This window comes from Ailuropoda melanoleuca, chromosome 11 (genome assembly GCF_002007445.2).
Source record: "Ailuropoda melanoleuca isolate Jingjing chromosome 11, ASM200744v2, whole genome shotgun sequence".
NCBI classification, from domain to species: domain Eukaryota; kingdom Metazoa; phylum Chordata; class Mammalia; order Carnivora; family Ursidae; genus Ailuropoda; species Ailuropoda melanoleuca.
In genome coordinates this window covers 53,540,929-53,558,670 of record NC_048228.1, presented here as the reverse complement: position 1 = coordinate 53,558,670, position 17,742 = coordinate 53,540,929, and the positions used below count along the sequence as shown (strand labels likewise).

General features: G+C 32.3%; 1 protein-coding gene across 6 annotated transcripts in view; it reads right to left on the bottom strand.

Annotated features, from left to right (window-relative positions):
• The window catches only part of ANKRD17 (ankyrin repeat domain 17), a 149,959-nt gene that overhangs the window by 81,171 nt on the left and 51,046 nt on the right, over positions 1-17,742 (bottom strand). For 5 of the 6 annotated variants that reach the window (XM_034671699.1, XM_034671700.1, XM_034671703.1 and 2 more), the window contains exon 2: positions 1,897-2,050. In XM_034671699.1, the coding sequence (XP_034527590.1) occupies positions 1,897-2,050 (154 nt within the window). Of the gene's footprint in view, positions 1-1,896; positions 2,051-13,438; positions 13,458-17,742 lie in introns of those variants that run through there. The other variant, XM_034671701.1, reaches the window with a different exon arrangement.

Here is a 17,742-nt window from a genome sequence, read left to right as displayed (position 1 = left end):
TCAAATAATTTCACAATCCTCATTTCTCTCAAGTAAACTTCTATAAGCACACCAAATTCTGACAAATGCTAAATTCTGTATCTACTATTTTTTTTTTAAGATTTTATATATTTGAGAGAGAGAGACAGAGATAGCAAGAGAGGACACAAGCTGGGAGGAGAGGGAGAAGCAGGTTCTCCACTGAGCAGGGAACCCGACATGGGGCTCGATTCCAGGACCCCCAGATCATGACCTGAGCCAAAGGTCAACTTACTGAGCCATCAAGGTGCCCCTATATCTACTCTTCTGAATAAATAGTCTTTCATACTCAAGGATTGGACCCTGCATGTGTCCTATAATGTTTTTATTTGTACCTGGATAAGATCCCTTTAATAATCCATTCTAGAATTTTACTCAGGATAGAAATCAAATTTAACCATGAGTCCTTCAAATATTTAGATGCTGTGTTACAAGATATTTAGTGAAAGGATTACCCAATAGTAGGTTGGTTTTATGCTATAATAAAGCAACAGTTTACATGCATTGTACATACACTATATAGCAAATCAAGGTGCTAAAAAAATGATCAATTAATGTTTACAATATATTTATGTCCACTTTAGAAAAGTTAAGAAAATATATGGCTATTTAAAATGATCACAAAGATTTAGTTACTATTCCCTTATACTTTAGGCCTCTTACATATATGTATATAATCTCTAATTAAAACACTGTTCTTATGGAGACAATATAATAATGATCCATCTTACAAAAATACAATGATTCACTTTACAAGGTTTCAAGACATAGTCTATCACGAAAAAGAGGGGAAATTATATACATTCAATTCTTATGATTCATGGTAGTTCTGTAAAGTCACTGGGAACACTGAATTAATGACTACTGAACCATTGTTCCTAGGAAAAACCCAAGTCTAGGTCTCTGTGAGCCTCTGGTCACACAGCATTTGCATTAACCAAATAATGTCTTGTGTATGTTCTTGTTCAAAGATGACCTTATTTAATATATAGTTGATTTATTAACATTGAACTCAGGGTTAACAGCACTATAACACATGCCGAAGAAGCTTATCTAACACATGTACTTTCTCCATTAGGCACATCACTACCTTCTCACATTTAGGAACACTAGATAGTACTTTTGCATTATACTTGGGGACCCAATGAAATTGCCAACAAAAGGCATAACAATGTGAAAAACATGGCTCTAAGTAGACTGTGAAAGGACACTTGCTTACAGTACGTGAGCTGAAACAAAGAGAGTCACCTTACTTCATCTCATCAGGGAATGTGTGTAGAACAACTCAAACTTTTCACTATTATGTCCATTTCTATGAAAGACTGAGAAAGTGCTAAGAGTACCAATTTTAGGGTACGAATACATGTTATCAAGTAGGCAATTTCACAAATATGGAATGTGGGAATAAAGGAAACTGACTATATGAGAAATCTCTCTTCAAGGTTGACAGCAACATGTGGATTTTACTTGGGTAATGAAAATATGCTTTAATGAAATATTCCATGTAATTCTCTAGAAAGCAATCCCTTAACCTTTATGAATAGTATTACACTAAATGTCTAAGACCTTAAATTTATAATCATAGCCGTTTTTTGTTATTTTAGTAAACTCTACATCCAGCATGGGGCTGGAACTTATGACCCAGAGATCGAAACTGGCATGCTCTAACAACCGAGAGAGCCAGATGCTCCTAATATTAGTAGTTTTTATTAGATTAATATGTAACTTTGAAAATTAGATACATATATCTATGTCTAATTACATGTATATATGTAATATATATATTATGTAATAATTTATACATGTAATATATATATATATCTATAGATACATGTCTAATCAATAATCTAATTACATACGTAAAGTCTGTAGACTTACCTGCAGCTTCTAATAAAGCTTCCAGTCTAGCTTGTGTTTCTGGATCTACTGTCCTGAGGTCTGCACCATCAGCAGTACCTGACAAGAGCAACTTGGAAGCCGTTTCCAGCATTGGATTTTCCAAATCATCCTGATCCAAAATGAAAGATTCCACCTAGAAAACAAATACAAAAAAAAGGAAGGAAGGGAGGAATGAAAGGAGAAAGGGAAAGTGGTAAGAGAAATAGAAAAAGGAAGAGGAGAGAAAAAATATTTTAATGTAAATATCATGATAAATATAATGCAATTCTAAATAAATTCAAAGTGATACATAAGCCCACTGTTTAAAGAAGAAAATCACATTTTCAGAAGAATTTAAGAATGTGCTACTCATATGCAGTGTAGTCTTATTTTTTTTTAACTGAAATTATGTATTCTTTTCTATTTTAATTTGGTGGGAAGGGTAAGATGGGGGAGCTATGAGGTTAATGATTAGACTGTGAAACCTCTGACTTTAGTAGAAGACCTAAATCAGTCGTTCTTAAATGTTTTGCTCTCAGGACCCTTTTATATACTCATAAAGTACTGCCCACCCAAGACCTTCAGATAAGGGTTAAATTTATTAATATTTACCATATTCAGAAATCAAGCTACAATATCAAAAAATCACATTTGTTAATATCACCACCGGCTTCATAAGAAAAGTTTTAAAGTACTATAAAGCCCAGGCAAATACAATTTAAAATTCTAATTTGTGCTTGAAAGTTTAATTTTATCACTGGCGACAAATATTGCCGATTGTTTTCCTTAAAGTGACAAGCTCATTTTCCATCATTTCTAATAAGAACATCTGCCAAATATCCGAGTTTGGTAAGTGTAGTGGGTCTGTCAATTACATTTTCTATTAACAATGGTATTTCATGGGGAAAAAAAAAGGAATGGCTAATGTACCTTGCATCTCAAAAAAAAAAAAAACCACCAAAAACACAAAAAGAACCACAGAAGTGTTTTATATATACTTCCCATTTTGTCACACACAGTAATATTAAATCCTTAGGACATGTACTCAAAAGTGCAGATTTCATAAAATTAATATTTATTGCTTTATCAAGATTATTCCTAAGGTAAAACTGGCTTTTATTTTTTTTAACTGTGAGTACATAGAATTGAAGAATACAACACTAGTACAATTTGGTGCCATAGCGTTAATTGAGGAGCCAGCAGTTCACCTACCATTGTTTCTGCATCATTAGTGCAAATGTTAACATAGTAAAAGAGGCAAATAACATCTCAGTAGTGTGGTGAAAAGAGTTTTGACCTCTTGGATATCCTAAAATGGTCTCTGGGACCATGAGGGACCTGTGGACCATTCATTGAGAACCAGTAATATAGTAAAATATACCAGATTCAATTAAAAAATATTTGAAGAATTAGAACATAAGCAAACACCGAAGACATGGGGAAAAGTTTTGTTGTGATATCCCTTATTATAGTGCTACTTATTCTTTCCTGTTTTTCTGATAGAAAGTTGATAATTATTATAGAAACTGTCACTATTTTACATGAAATTTACTTCACAAATCTAAGGTACTTCTAACACTAATAACTAAGATATAAAGGTAATTATTAACCTAGAACACAATTATGCTCATACCTAGTATCTAAATGTAAGAAATATGAAAGAAATCTTAAGGAATAAAATCTTAACTATCATAACATGAGAAACTCTGAGTCATTTCATCTTTGAAAGTCACCTATCTAGTAACCAGGAACAACTATTATATTTAACCAACACATATTTAATACTGAATGTTAAATCTGGGAGGAAATGGTATGTTTCTCTCCAAATTTCCTTTAGACTAACACAGTTTAACATGATTTCAGATTTCTAATATTTCAAATACAAATAGACACTGGATACTCTGAAAATAATCTCTGTAGATATTTGAAAATTTTCACAAAATTTTGCAGTATATTAACTTCAACCCATCGATAACAACAACTCCCTGTTAAAATGACAGAGTAAGTTAGGGGGGAAAAAAACCAAGAATATACTTTTTAGTTTTAAGTTATCTTTTAAGGTAGTAGCGTGTTATACTTTATAAAGTAGACTTTGGGAATAAACATATCTTTAAAAAGTGGGGAGGGGCTGGGTGGCTCCGTCAGTTGAGCCTTGGGCTCTAGGTTTCTGCTCAGGTCATAATCTCAGGTTCCAAAGATTGAGCACCCCACCCCCCGCCCCCTCCCGCCCCTGCCCAGGGCTCAGTCAGTTCATCAGGGAGTCTGATTTTCTCTCCCTCTGTCCCTCCCCCTGCTCACATGTTCTCTCTTTCACTCTAAAAGAAATACATAAATCTTTAAAAAAAATAAGTAGCTTTATGGGACATGAATTGGCCATAACAAGGTGTGATTCAAAATTATAGTATAATAAAAACTATGTCTTCTTATCTTCAGGGAAGGTCCAGAAGATGAGTCTTTTTAAAGAAAAAGTTGCTTCCCAGTGAAATTTTCTTTGTGAAAATATCTACAATTTTCCAATCCAATGGGAGAAGACAAAAGAAAGAAAACAAAGGAAATAAATACGGAAAAATGGACATAGGTAAAATAAACAAATGAAAAATTAATATTTCAGACCAGAGTTTTAGAAAACAAAATATTTCAAAGAGCAGGGCATGCTTGGTTAAGTACCAAGTCGAAAGTGTAGATCAGAGGTATTTAAGTCAAAGGAGACACTGCATACAGTAAGATAAATATGAAAAGATTTTGGCCAAATTAACTAATTTATAATTTATATAGACAATAGGAGAAGGAATGTGGCACTGGCAGACAAGCTATAAAATTTCTATATGCTAGAACAGGGTATTTACTGTAGGAAAGGTCAGAAAGAAGTTAGATCATAGGAGATATTAAATTTCAATTAAAAGTGATTCTGACATAAAGTCCCCTATGCCACACTGTGTCCTAACTGAGCTTGGTAAAAATTTATTAAGAAAAATGCATCTCAATCTCTTCATGAGGGATATTAATTACAGAAATATGTTTTCTTATTGATTTCAAACTTCTTCACAAAAGTCATATTGATTTTTAAGTCCACTGTTCTTACTTTGTGAAAAACTTGGTTAGTTAAGAACGGTAAATTCAATGACTATGAAATTTTTTTAAAAAAGTATTAGGGTGAAAGAAAAGAACGGGAATGGATTTCTATCTCCCCCACCCCCAGTTTAATACTAATGAAGAAGAAATTAATTTCAAGAATACTGTTAGGATCTAAAGACCTAGGTACCATTACTGGTTCAGATGCCACCTATGAGACCTAAGCAAGCCTCTTAACCATCTCTAGATCCCTATTCTACATAACTTTTTTCATAAATTCATTACACAGGATTTATTATATTTATTGCCTTTCTAAACTACATGGAAACAGGGACTTTGAGTAAATAAAAGATGGTCTGGGGATTCTTCCCTTTCAGATTCTAAAAGGCTGTAAGGCTATAGTGTATTTGGGGAAGGGAGAGGTAGTTACAAAAATAAATTTAAAGGTATATCTTACAGATTATTGAAAAATCGTACGTTAAGTAACAGGTAGGGCAACATTAAGTAGCAGGTAGGGCAAAATGCCCATTATTGGCAAACAGTCTTTGTTCAAGAGATACTACAGTTTACTAGTAGAGGAGATACAGAGATGTGTAAAATCAACTGCACTATCTAGGAACTTACTTCTTTAATGAGAGCGCCAAAGTATGTGCATAAATGAACACTATTACAGAGTAAAAAGTGTAGAAGGTAATGGGAAGGGGAAAAAGCTGTAGGAATTTAGAAGAGGAAGTAGAACTTCCTCCTTTAACACTAATTCCTCTTTCCCCAACTGGAAAGATTCTTGCACTACATCACAGAACAACTGAAGAGAGATTGACATACGACATGCAGTCATAAAAATACAAAAATAAGTAATCCTTTATTCATAGATCAACTAAGTTATGAGCATATCCTGCTCTACCATGTACTGAGCTAAGAGAGTTCAGATTAAATACTAAAATGTGTTTTCCCACTGACACCATACTCATTTTTATTACATTTCTACTGAAAAAAAGATTCATGTTGAACCACAGCCAAATTCTAGAACATTAAAAATGCTCTGAATAAGAAATTCACGTAAATATTTTGAAACATTTTCATAAAATGTAAAAACCGTTTCCATGAAGAGAAGAGACACACACAGAAGGAAAGGTATGTCCTTATTAAATTTATCCCCTAAGGGAAATAACCTATCAAAGTTATAAATAATTCAAAGCACAAGTTATATTTAAGCTATTTCAGATGTATTGTTTTCACTAGATGGATATCTTATCAAATGGTGCTTGGGCATCAAATTCTTGTCTAATATAAAGAACCACCAAAATGCAAGGACCTTAGAAATCACCAGGTTCAATTCACTGTTACACATGAGAAAACAGAAGCACAGGACCATTATTTAAATAGCAAGCTTCTAAATATCTAGTACCAAGAGACCAGTTACCCAATTAACTAGTTCAAGATTCTTTCACTAGAAAATTCCATCCTGGAGTAAAAAGAGTTGTTCCACTCTGCTCTAGAAAAGGTGACTTCAAATTCTATATTTAGGGACAAAGCTTGAACCTACTGTCTAATTACTAAAAGTAAGATAAGTAAACATTATATGCCTCTAATTTATGCAACATAAAATACACAGTACCACCTAAGAAGTATTCTTACCCCTCTGAAAATAAACAATAATCTAAAAGAGCCCTTAGAAATAATTTCCAGTTTATAAAAATAAGGCAAATATTAGGAACAAGTTAAATCAGTTTCTCAATCTTGGCACTATTGACATTTTGGGCTGGATAATTTCTTTCTTGTCGGGGCTGCTCTATGTATTTCAGAATGTTTAGCAGAATCGCTGGCCTCCACCCACTAGATGCCAGTAGCAACTCTACCACAGGTTGTGATACCAAAAAACCTCCACATATTGCCAAATGTACTCTTAGAGGAAAAACAGAAACAAACAAACAAGAAGACCCTGGGGGGTGATAAGTTGAGAACCACAAAGTTAACTAGGAAAAAACAGACACAACTGAAATGTGGAACGTGTTTTTTAAAAAAGAGAGAAAGTGAAAGGGAAGAAAAGCTCTAAATTAAACAGACACCAAAGACATAACTAGCAAAGTAATATAGACCTTATATGAAATTTTCAAGCCAAGTGAAGAAATCTGAATATGCACTGGGTATTAGACAGTATAAAGGAATTATTCTGGATAGGTAAGAAAACACTCTTGTCTTTTAGAGATGCATACTGCCATATATAAAAATAGAGTTAGAAAATTGCCATAAAATATTTCGGGAAAACAAAGTTGTATGGCAAATTCTTGATAATGTTGAATCTGAGAAGAAGATTTATAGTGGCTTTCTTTATAACACTTGTCTCTATGCTTTTGTGCAAGTTAAATCTTTTTGGTCTTGAAAGATTAAAGGCGATGTCTTACTGCAGAGGTTGCTTTTGTTTTAAAAAAATTATTTAACAGTAATATTATTTATTTAGACTAACAAGGTAATTAAAATTCTTTTTTACTTTCTCCCCAAAATAAACTTAACGCAAACACTCAACAATGAAAACCAAGATCTTTTAACAAAGGTCAGGACTGAAGGAATTGTTTATGCCATTAATGGTACCCCCAGTCTTCTATAGTAAAACACAAAAGTCATATAAAAATTTGGAAATGTAGGGCCATCTGGACTAACTGCGAACATTAGGATTCCATTTCAAACTAACTTCCTGTCAAAACAGATAAATTATCACTGTTATATTAGAGAAGAGCAGTCCATCTTGTAATAAACTGGCATTTATTTCAAAGGATATAGATATAGTATATTCTGATTAACCAGACATCATATATACAAGCTCCATTCAATTTAACAAATATTCTGCATCAATTACATACAATGTGCAAAAAGCAGTAGGGCAGCCAAAGGAGAAAGGAAATACAAAAATGATTTTATTATAATCAATGCCTTCTACAAATATACAATATGGAAAGGCAACTCCATGTGCAAGGAACTAACTATACCAAAGAAGATTGAAAAACAGTACTAAGTAGACACTGATAAAGTGTACAGAGAAAGGAAAAAACAATTCTGAATGAGAATGGTAAAAAGAATAGTGCTTAAGGAAGATGAGGCCTTTCAATATTGTACCCAGTTCAGAATTTATATGGTAGGGGCACCTGGGTGGCTCAGACAGTAAGCATCTGCCTTCGGCTCAGGTCATGATCCCAGGGTCCTGGGATCGAGCCTGCATCGGGCTCCCTGCTAGGGAGGAAGCCTGCTTCTCCCTCTCACACTCCCCTTGCTTGTATTCCCTCTCTCACGGTCTCTGTCATATAAATGAATAAAATCTAAAAAAAAAAAAAAAAAAGAATTTATACGGTAGGTTATTGAAGGATTTAACTATTAAGATAATCCATTTTTTAAAAAGATTTTTTTAAAAAGATTTATTTATTTGATAGAGAGGGAGAGAGAAAGGGGGTGGGAGGGGAAGGGGCAGAGGAAGGGAGGGAGAGTCTAAGCAGAATCCGTGCTGAGCATGGTAGAGTGGGGGGGGGGGGCTTGATCTCACAACCCCAAGATCGAGACCTGAGCTGAAACCAAGAGTGGGATGCTTAACTGAGAGTGCCACCCAAGCACCCCAAATAATCAATTTTCAAAAAGACAATTAGAGATCATGTGAAAGATGGTTTTGTATAGATGTGACAACAGAGACAAAGAAATGTACTTATAATTTACTTCAATATATCAAATGAAAGATTATGTGAGATGGGGATAGGAAAAAGTCAGTCTCTGAGGATAAACATACCTTAAAATATGAGAATGCTAGCAACTCCAGAATTTGGACTTCCTGACCTTTAATACTACCCATCCTCCCATCCCATCCCTATCCACCAATTACTGCTTCTGTTGTTCTGGAAACTACCCTGTCCATTTTCATTCAATTTAAAGCTGGTAATCCAAATTTCAAGTTGACAATCTACATTCCAAGAAAGATAATCTAGATCTTGATTATATTACAAACATTTTTTGTAATAACAAAGAATTCTCAAACTTGCTCCAGCAAAACACAGTATCTTCAATTCAAAACTCACCATACTTAAAATCTGAAGCACTCTTAATCAAGTCAATGCAGAAAAATCCCTTCAAAACAATGTTTATGATGAGCTTTTTACATTGTGTATGATTTTTACTTTCAGTAAATGTCAGTGTTTGATTTTTATGACCAATTTCATCATTTCAATGACAGAGAGTTGGTTTTAAGAACACAGATCATACCTGATACCATTTCACCTACCAAAAATAAAGATTCATGAGAACAACTTGACTTGAGGTCATCATTATGGACTGAATTACATAGTAACTCAAGTGTTGTCACTTAGTCAGTGATATGCAGAACAGGCTATGTAAACCTAATTCAAAGAAACAATAGTTTCTTCTCTTTTGTACCTGACCCCAAAACCTAATAAAAATTTCCTTGATCTGTATTTTTTGAAGTCTTAAATAGGGTAAACTTCAGTTAAAATAATATAATTCTTAAATTAATATATTTGGATGTAGTTTTTCTGTACCATTAAGATAAAACCTTCAGTACAGCCACCGAACACTGATCTATGTATATGCTGAAATAAAATAGCATAAAATAAAAACCACTTAAAGTCCTTAAAAAGAGTATCAATTAATAGTATGACTCATTATGGTGTCAGTATCCTGAGATTCCAGTAAATAAAACTAAAGTGAACCCGACTTAAAGTAAATAAACCTTTCAAAAAAATCTATTCATTAAGAAAACATTGATTTATTCCTCCATTCTTTCATTCATACCCATCTACCCATCTAATAAATTTTAGTTAAGATCTAGGAATGTGCTAAAAACTGTGATAAAATAGTTAACATGGCACTATTCTCACAGAGCTAATACAAAGCATGAATTCTTTTCTTAAGCTTCAAAGTATTTATCTGCCTACAGCAACTCAGTATGAAATTATAATTCAACATGAAAGTTTTAACATTAATTGTAAACCTTATAAAGTGAACCAATTATGAGTGTTTAAAGTAAGTAAAATTGTATGGAATTCTCAAATCTAGAGTTTGTAAGTGGTTTTTCTGTAACAGAATTAAGGCTACAGATTTTTAAAAATCTACCCCAACTCTAGATATCAATAGTATGATGCAATTTAATTATAAATTTAACCTGTCTCTGGTATTTATCATTATTCATCAACTGTCATAAAAACTGCCTCAGAATAAAATGATTCTTACGAGATGGCTTTAACATGCATATGCAGATATACACACTCATTCTCAGATACAGACACACACAGTAATAACCTGGTAGATTTTGAGCATTCCAAGGATATAAAGTGTAGAAAGTTTGTAAGGGTAGTGGTTAATAAGAGAATTAAAAATCAGGCTGATATCAGGTTCCCAAATACAACCCAAGATGCTAGAAGACAACTCTGCAGCTGGAAGTTCTAGTGTACAATTATTTTGAAAGTAAAATTCTAAACTGTAGAATAATATACTTTCTTAGATATGTAAGCAAATTAAAAATTTTAAAACCACAAATATTTCTGAATTTAGAGAACATATGCCTTCAACAACAAAAATGAATCCAAGAAAAGGACAGCGTTGGGAATCATAACACTAAGCATCTGGAAAAGAAACTAGTATAATACAAGCTATCTTTATCACGTCAGGTAGTTGTTAATAAATAATTCCTTAAAGTTAGAAAAGTAAAAACATATTATAACATAAACATATTACTAAAATATCAGTTTAAAAAATAGGAATGTCAAGATTGAATGATGTAATGCCAAAGCTAATGCTCAGCAAAGAGAACATAAAGATATGGCTTAACTCAATTCAATGCCTGCTGAAAAAGAGAAATGAAACACATAGTTTTCAAAGTGGGTAGTAAACAAAAAAAAGAACTCAATAAATTCAGCTAAACACAAGGGGCGGCAGGCGGGGTGGGGGGAGAAGGTGGCAGTGGTAACAGGAAAAGACCTCTTCACCGATAACCTTCAATGTGAGGAGAAAGAACAAAGACCAAAAAATCAAGTTAGTATAAAAGCAAGTGCGAAAACATCTCTTATTTGAAAAAATGGCACACAGATTAAGATTTTAAAAAAGAAGAAAAAAAAATCCTCAACTATATGCTATCATAAGAGAGCTACAATTTTTAGTCATAAGGCTAAAAACAGAAGCATGAAAAAGAAAACTCAGTCAAGGGTGCAATTAATATCAGTCAAAGAACTCAAGGCAAAAAGCATTACACAGAAAAAGGATATTTTATAATCATAATAGATTTAATACACCAGAGTGTGTAATAGCCAAATTTTTATGTACCTAACAATGTAACATTGAAATATATCAAGTAAATATACTCGAAATAAAAGCAACTGGAAAATTCACACAACTTAGCAGGAAACTTTTTACATACCTATGTCAGAAAATGAGAGCAAGCAGATTATGCAAGGATATGGATGATTCAGAAATAGATTCCGTATGAACTATACTATACTTTCATAGGGAAATAGGATTTAGCACAGTCTTTCATAGCAAACAAAAGCCTGACCATACCTTAAACAAAGGAAAATCTCAAAAGATTAAAAAAATAAATAAATACAGGTTACATTCTTGGTCCATAAAGCTAAGAGAAACTAAAATTTAACAATAAAAGAATACTCTACACTTAGAAATTTAAAAAGAAAAGAAAAAAGCCTACTAATTAACTCTCAGAATACAGAGAAAATAAAATTAAAATTAGTAAGCATATTACTTCCTACGGGATTTGGCCACAGCTGTCCTTAAAGAAAAATGTAGAGTCTTAGATTTAAAATACATAAAATAAAAATCTTAAAAAATAAAATCCAAGTCAAAATGTATCAATATAATTTGTAATAATAACAGAAATGAAGAAATTGAAAAGAGATACAGAAGTAATTAACAAAACCAGTAACTGGGGCGCCTGGGTGGCACAGCGGTTAAGCGTCTGCCTTCGGCTCAGGGTGTGATACCGGTGTTATGGGATCGAGCCCCACATCAGGCTCCTCTGCTATGAGCCTGCTTCTTCCTCTCCCACTCCCCCCGCTTGTGCTCCCTCTCTCGCTGGCTGTCTCTATCTCTGTCGAATAAATAAAAAAAATCTTTAAAAAAAAAATAATTAAAAAGAAAAACCAGTAACTGCTTCTTGGGTAGGTCTAGCATGAAAGAGACAAACAAGCCTTTGGCAAGTCTGATTCCAGAAAATGAGGGAGAAAAAAACATAAGGAATTATTAAAATCAGAAAACTAAGCCAAACTATAAATCAAGAAATAGTAAAGTCTAAACAAAATGGATGGTTTTCAAGAAAAGGTAGAAACATAACAGAATACATCAACAGAAGAAATCTTAGGGTTAGTCATAGATCTATCCTTTGGAAGGAACAGAGCATTATTATATTTTCAAAGCCCAGAAAACAGACAGGAAAATTCCCTAGCTCATAAGCATAAATAACCCTAGTAGCAAACCTGAGCAGGAATAACAAAATAACTAAACAAAATAAAAACTTAATGAAACACACATCATTAGAAAATTAAATTCAGAAATTGTGTAAAAAGTATCATACAACACATACAAGAAAAGTGATAAAGAATACTCATCTCTCTACCACACCATTAACTTTATTTCCTCCACAGTACCATCACAGCTGCCTAAAATTATCTTGTTCTTGGGTATCTGTTTATTATCTCTCTTCTCCAGTTAAAGACAGGAAACATTCAGATTTACCACTATCACCAGTGTGTGGCAAAGTTCCTGGCACAATGCAATATCCAAATAAATGCTTGCTGAATAAATGTTAAAAATGAAAAACATCATAACCAGTAGTAGGCAGATGTATTAATATAATTCGCTACATTAAAATTTAGAAGTAAAAAGAGTATGTATCATCTCAACAAGAACACATAATAAAACATAATATTTATTACCATGAAAATACTTAAGTCAAGAAGGAAACTTTTGTTTCAGATAATATGCTTTACCAGAAATCTAAGCCACATATAAATGTAAAAGTTTAAAAAGTTAGAAGGATGCCATCAGGAAAGATGCTCAAATCAGAGTTAGTAGTGAACAGATTTGGAAACCTAACCAATGCAATATGACCAGAAAAAAACAAACAAAAAAATCCCCTAGAGACATAGTAATACTGAAAAAAGGAAACAACAAAATGCCATCATTTGCAGAATGCATAATCATCCTTCTGGAAATTTCAAGAGAATTTAATGAAAACTAAGTAAATGGTAAGATCAACAAACAAAAATCAATAGATTTCCTATATATTAGCAATAACCAACTGAAAAACAACATGTAAACTGGAAGAAAAGATGTAATTCACAGTAACAACAAAAACTACAAATACCTAGGAATAAACCTAACAAGAAAAGTCTAAGACCTACATGAAAAAACCGTAAAACTTTACTAAAGGACATAAAAGAACACCTGAAGAAATGGAGAGGCATACCATGTTCCTGGGTGGGAAGATTCAATAGTGTAAAGATGTCAATTCTCCCCAAATTAATCTGTAAATTCAATGCACTTCCAATCAAAATCCCAAAGGGATTTTTAATGGAACTTGACATGTTGATTCTAAAGTTCATCTGGAAGAGAAAATACACAGAAATTGCCAATTTTTTTTGAAAAAGACAATGGGGAGGGGTGCCCTATCAGATGTTAAATGTAAAATGAAAATAATTAAAACAATGGAGTATTAGATCCAGAAAACACATATTTTGGACTTTTAAAATGACAGAGATGGTATTTCAAGTCAGTGGGGAAAAAAGACATTGTTCAATAAATTATTTTGGGAAAATGGTTAGGAAACTGGAAAAAAGTTAGATCCCTACCACAGAAATACATATATATATAAATACATATATATACATATATATAATATATATATGTAAAATTCCAGATGAATTAAAATCTACTAGAAACATAAATAAGACTAAAGAAGTCACAAGAAAAAAATATGAGACTAAACTAATATAAGAAGGCTCTTCTGGAAAGACACAAAACCTAGAAGCTAGGAAAGAAAAGAGTGATAGATTTTGACAGTATAAAAATGAAAAATCTAAAGATCCCATAAAGTAAGACAAGTGACAGATTAAGAGAAAATATTATAAAATATGATGTATATATTATAAACAGAATAATAAAGAAATCCTAAAATCTGAGTAAGAAAAAGAGAAACCACACAATGGGTAAAAACGTGTCAGTAGGCAATTTGTGGGAGAAATAACAAATGACCAGTAAATATGCTAAATTTCATTGGGATTCAGGTAAATACAAATTCAAATGAGGCATTTTTCATCTACTGACAGATAATGTCTAAGGTTTTGAAGGGCAATTTGGCAGAATGTATAATCAACATTTAAAAATGCAATTTTCCTTTTAAGAATTTAGTTTACAGAAATACTTGTACATGTAAGCAAAAAAATATGTACATGGATGTTCATCACAGTATTGACTATAACAGAAAATAACTATAAATAATTCACATGACCATCAACAGAATAATGGTTACATAAATTATACTATGAAATAGTAAATACCTATCTGCAGAATAAAGCAGATCTAGATATAACATCCTATACTACAACTATCTAATGCACTTTTCATCTTTTTAGTCTTCACTAATTACCTTCATGAAACTTATCAATAGTTACATTTTCCCCCAATTTGCTTATTATCTTCTTATCTGAATATCAGTCGCTTGGTCAAGGACCCTATTTTTTTCCTTGCTAGCCTTAAACATTAAGTACTTAAAAATACTTACTGAGTTAATATATGATATTGATCCAGAAAGATACCCAAATTACTTTAAGTGAAAAATACAAGCCCAGTAAAGCAAACATGGTATGTATGCTTTTAAGCTGATTTTAAAATGAAAATGCATGCATGTGCAAGAATATAAACAAAAAAATTTCCAGATGTAGAAACCCAAGTTTTTAACAGTGGTAGCTGAAGAGGGAAATCAATGAGAGAATTCTACCTCTTTACTTGTCTGTACCCTTCTATACTGCTTACCTTAAGAGGAAAAAAGACCATACAGTTTCCTACGGTGTGATTTTAGCAAATAATTAAGAAAAAAGATTCCTTCAGACCGTTAAAGAAAAATATCAGGAATAACCCAACTATTTCCATATTGCTAACAAAAATCCCAAAGAGCTATCATAAAAATTTGTATTATCTTTAGATACACAGAATTAACTTGCTGATATATGTAATTCAGTTTGAAGTACGCATATACAACCTAATTATTTTTAAATGAATGAAAAAAGTCCTGGCAAAATCAAGTCATAGTAAGTTTCAGTTAAAGCAACTGCTTGTTTCTCAAAAGCAGCAAAATCAGAAAAATATTGTATTCTCTTCCTTCAATCTTTTTCCTTCAGTATCCAATCAAGTTTTTTTGAAAGTCAAGTTTATTGAAGTGCAATTTAGAATAAAAATCACCTTTTTAGTTGTGCAAATCTATGCATTTTGACAAATTCATAGTTATATCATTACCACCACAATCAAGATAATTATTTATCACTCAGAAATTTCTCTTGTCCCTTTGTAGGCAATTCCCTACCCCTACCCTCTGCCACTAGCAACCATGACGTTTTCTGTTACTTTCAGATTATTTTTTCCAAAATGAAATGGAATCATCCAGACTTCTGACTGCAACTTTCACAAATGCATAATGCCTTTGAGATTCATTAATGCTATAGCATACATCAGTAGTTCATTCCTTTTTATTGCTGGATAGTTCTTCATCATATGGATGTACTGCAATTTGTTTAGCTACTCCTCAGTTAATGAACATTTGAGTACGAAACTTTATGTGAGCATGTTTTAATTTCCCTTGGGTAAATACATGAGATGGATATGTCATATGACAACTGTATATTTAAATTTATAAGAAACAGACTTTTCCAAATGACAGTAGCATTTTGCTTTCCTACCTGCAATGTATGTTCTGGTTGCTCTGGCTTCTCACTAGTATTCCATATCATCAGTTTTTTTCTTTCTTTTATTCCTCCTCTCTATTCTAATAGGATAGAATCACATTGTGATTTTACTCTGCAATTCCTTAATGGCTAAGGATATTGAGCATCTTTCCCTCTGCTTATTTGCCATCAGTGTATATCTTCAATAAAGGGTCTGTTAAGACATTTTCCCCATTTTCTGTTCAGTTGTGAAAATTCTTAACATATTCTGAACACAAATCTTTATCAGACATACAGTTTACAAATACTTTCTGCAAGCTGATGGCTTATCTTTTCAGTATATTCTGAAGAACAGAACTTTTTACATTTGATGTAATCCAAATTATAATTTTTTACGTTTGCATTTTTTTGTGCCCCATCTAAAATAGTTTTGCCTGACCCAAGGTCACAAAGATTTTCTATGTTCTCTTCCAGAAATTCTATTGTTCTAACTTTTAGACCTAGGCTTATGATCCAATTCAAGTTAATTTTTCTAAAAACTGCAAGGCATGAGTTAAAGTTCCTTCCATAAAAAGATACCCAATATGTTTCATTGAGAAGACTACATTTTCTCTATTGAGAAAAGGTACCTAGACACCTTTGTCAAAAATCAATTGATCACACACAGATCTTCTCTAGATTCTATTCTGTTCATCGATGTGTCTATCCTTTCATCAATACCATGCTGCCTTGGTTAAGGCAGCTTTATAGTTAAGTCTTGAAATCCTTCAACTTTGTTCTTTTCAAAGTTGTTTTGACTATTCCAGGGTCTTTTCCTTTCTATATAGTTAACAGAAACAGTTGTCAATTCCTACTAAAAACAAAAACAAAACCAAAAAGGCCCTGATAGGATTTTGATTGAGATTATGTTGAATTCTACAGGCCATCCTGGGGGGATAAGAGGGATAAGAGGATAAGATTTTACATCTTAAAAGCACTGAGTCTTCCAAAGCATGAATATAGTATGTTTTCATTTATATACATCACCTTCAAATTTCTCATGAATGTTTTGTAGTTTACAGCATATAAATTATATAGTTTTTCCTTAAGTGTTGCATGTTTTTGTTTTTAATCGATATTTAAAATTTTTCATTTTTGTAATGTTCATTCTTAGTATACAGAAATATGAGACCTTGCTAGACTCACAAATTAGTTCTATCTTTTTTGTAGATTCCATCACATTTTGTACATATGACCATGTCATCTGTGAATAAAAGACATTTTTTTTTATTCTTTCCTATATTTGTGTTTTATTTTTTTAACTTACTTGACTAGGAAATCCAGGACTATGTTGAGTAGGAATGATGAGAATGGACATCTCTGTCTTGTTCTTAATCTTAGGGGAAAAGCATTCATTTTTTCACCATTAAGTATGATATTAGCTATAGGTTTTTCATAAATGCACTTTATCAAAACTAACAAAAGTTCTCTGAATATTCCTAGTTTACTGAGAATTTTTTTATTAGTGCATGTTAAATTTTATCAAATTCTTTTCTGTATCTACTGAGATTGTAAAATAATTTTTCTTCTTGAGTGCATTAATAGAGTGAATTACACTGGTTGGCAAATGCTATGAACTTTGCATATATACACCATCTGTTCATATTGTATAATCTTGTTTATAAGTTGATAGATTCTATTTGCTAATATTTTATTAGGATTTTGCATCTAGGTTCATAATATATATTGGCCTACAATTTTCCTTTTTTATGTCTTTGCTTATCAGGGTATCAGAATAATGTTAATTTCATAATATGAGTTGGGAAATAATCCCTCGTCATCTATTTTCTGGAAA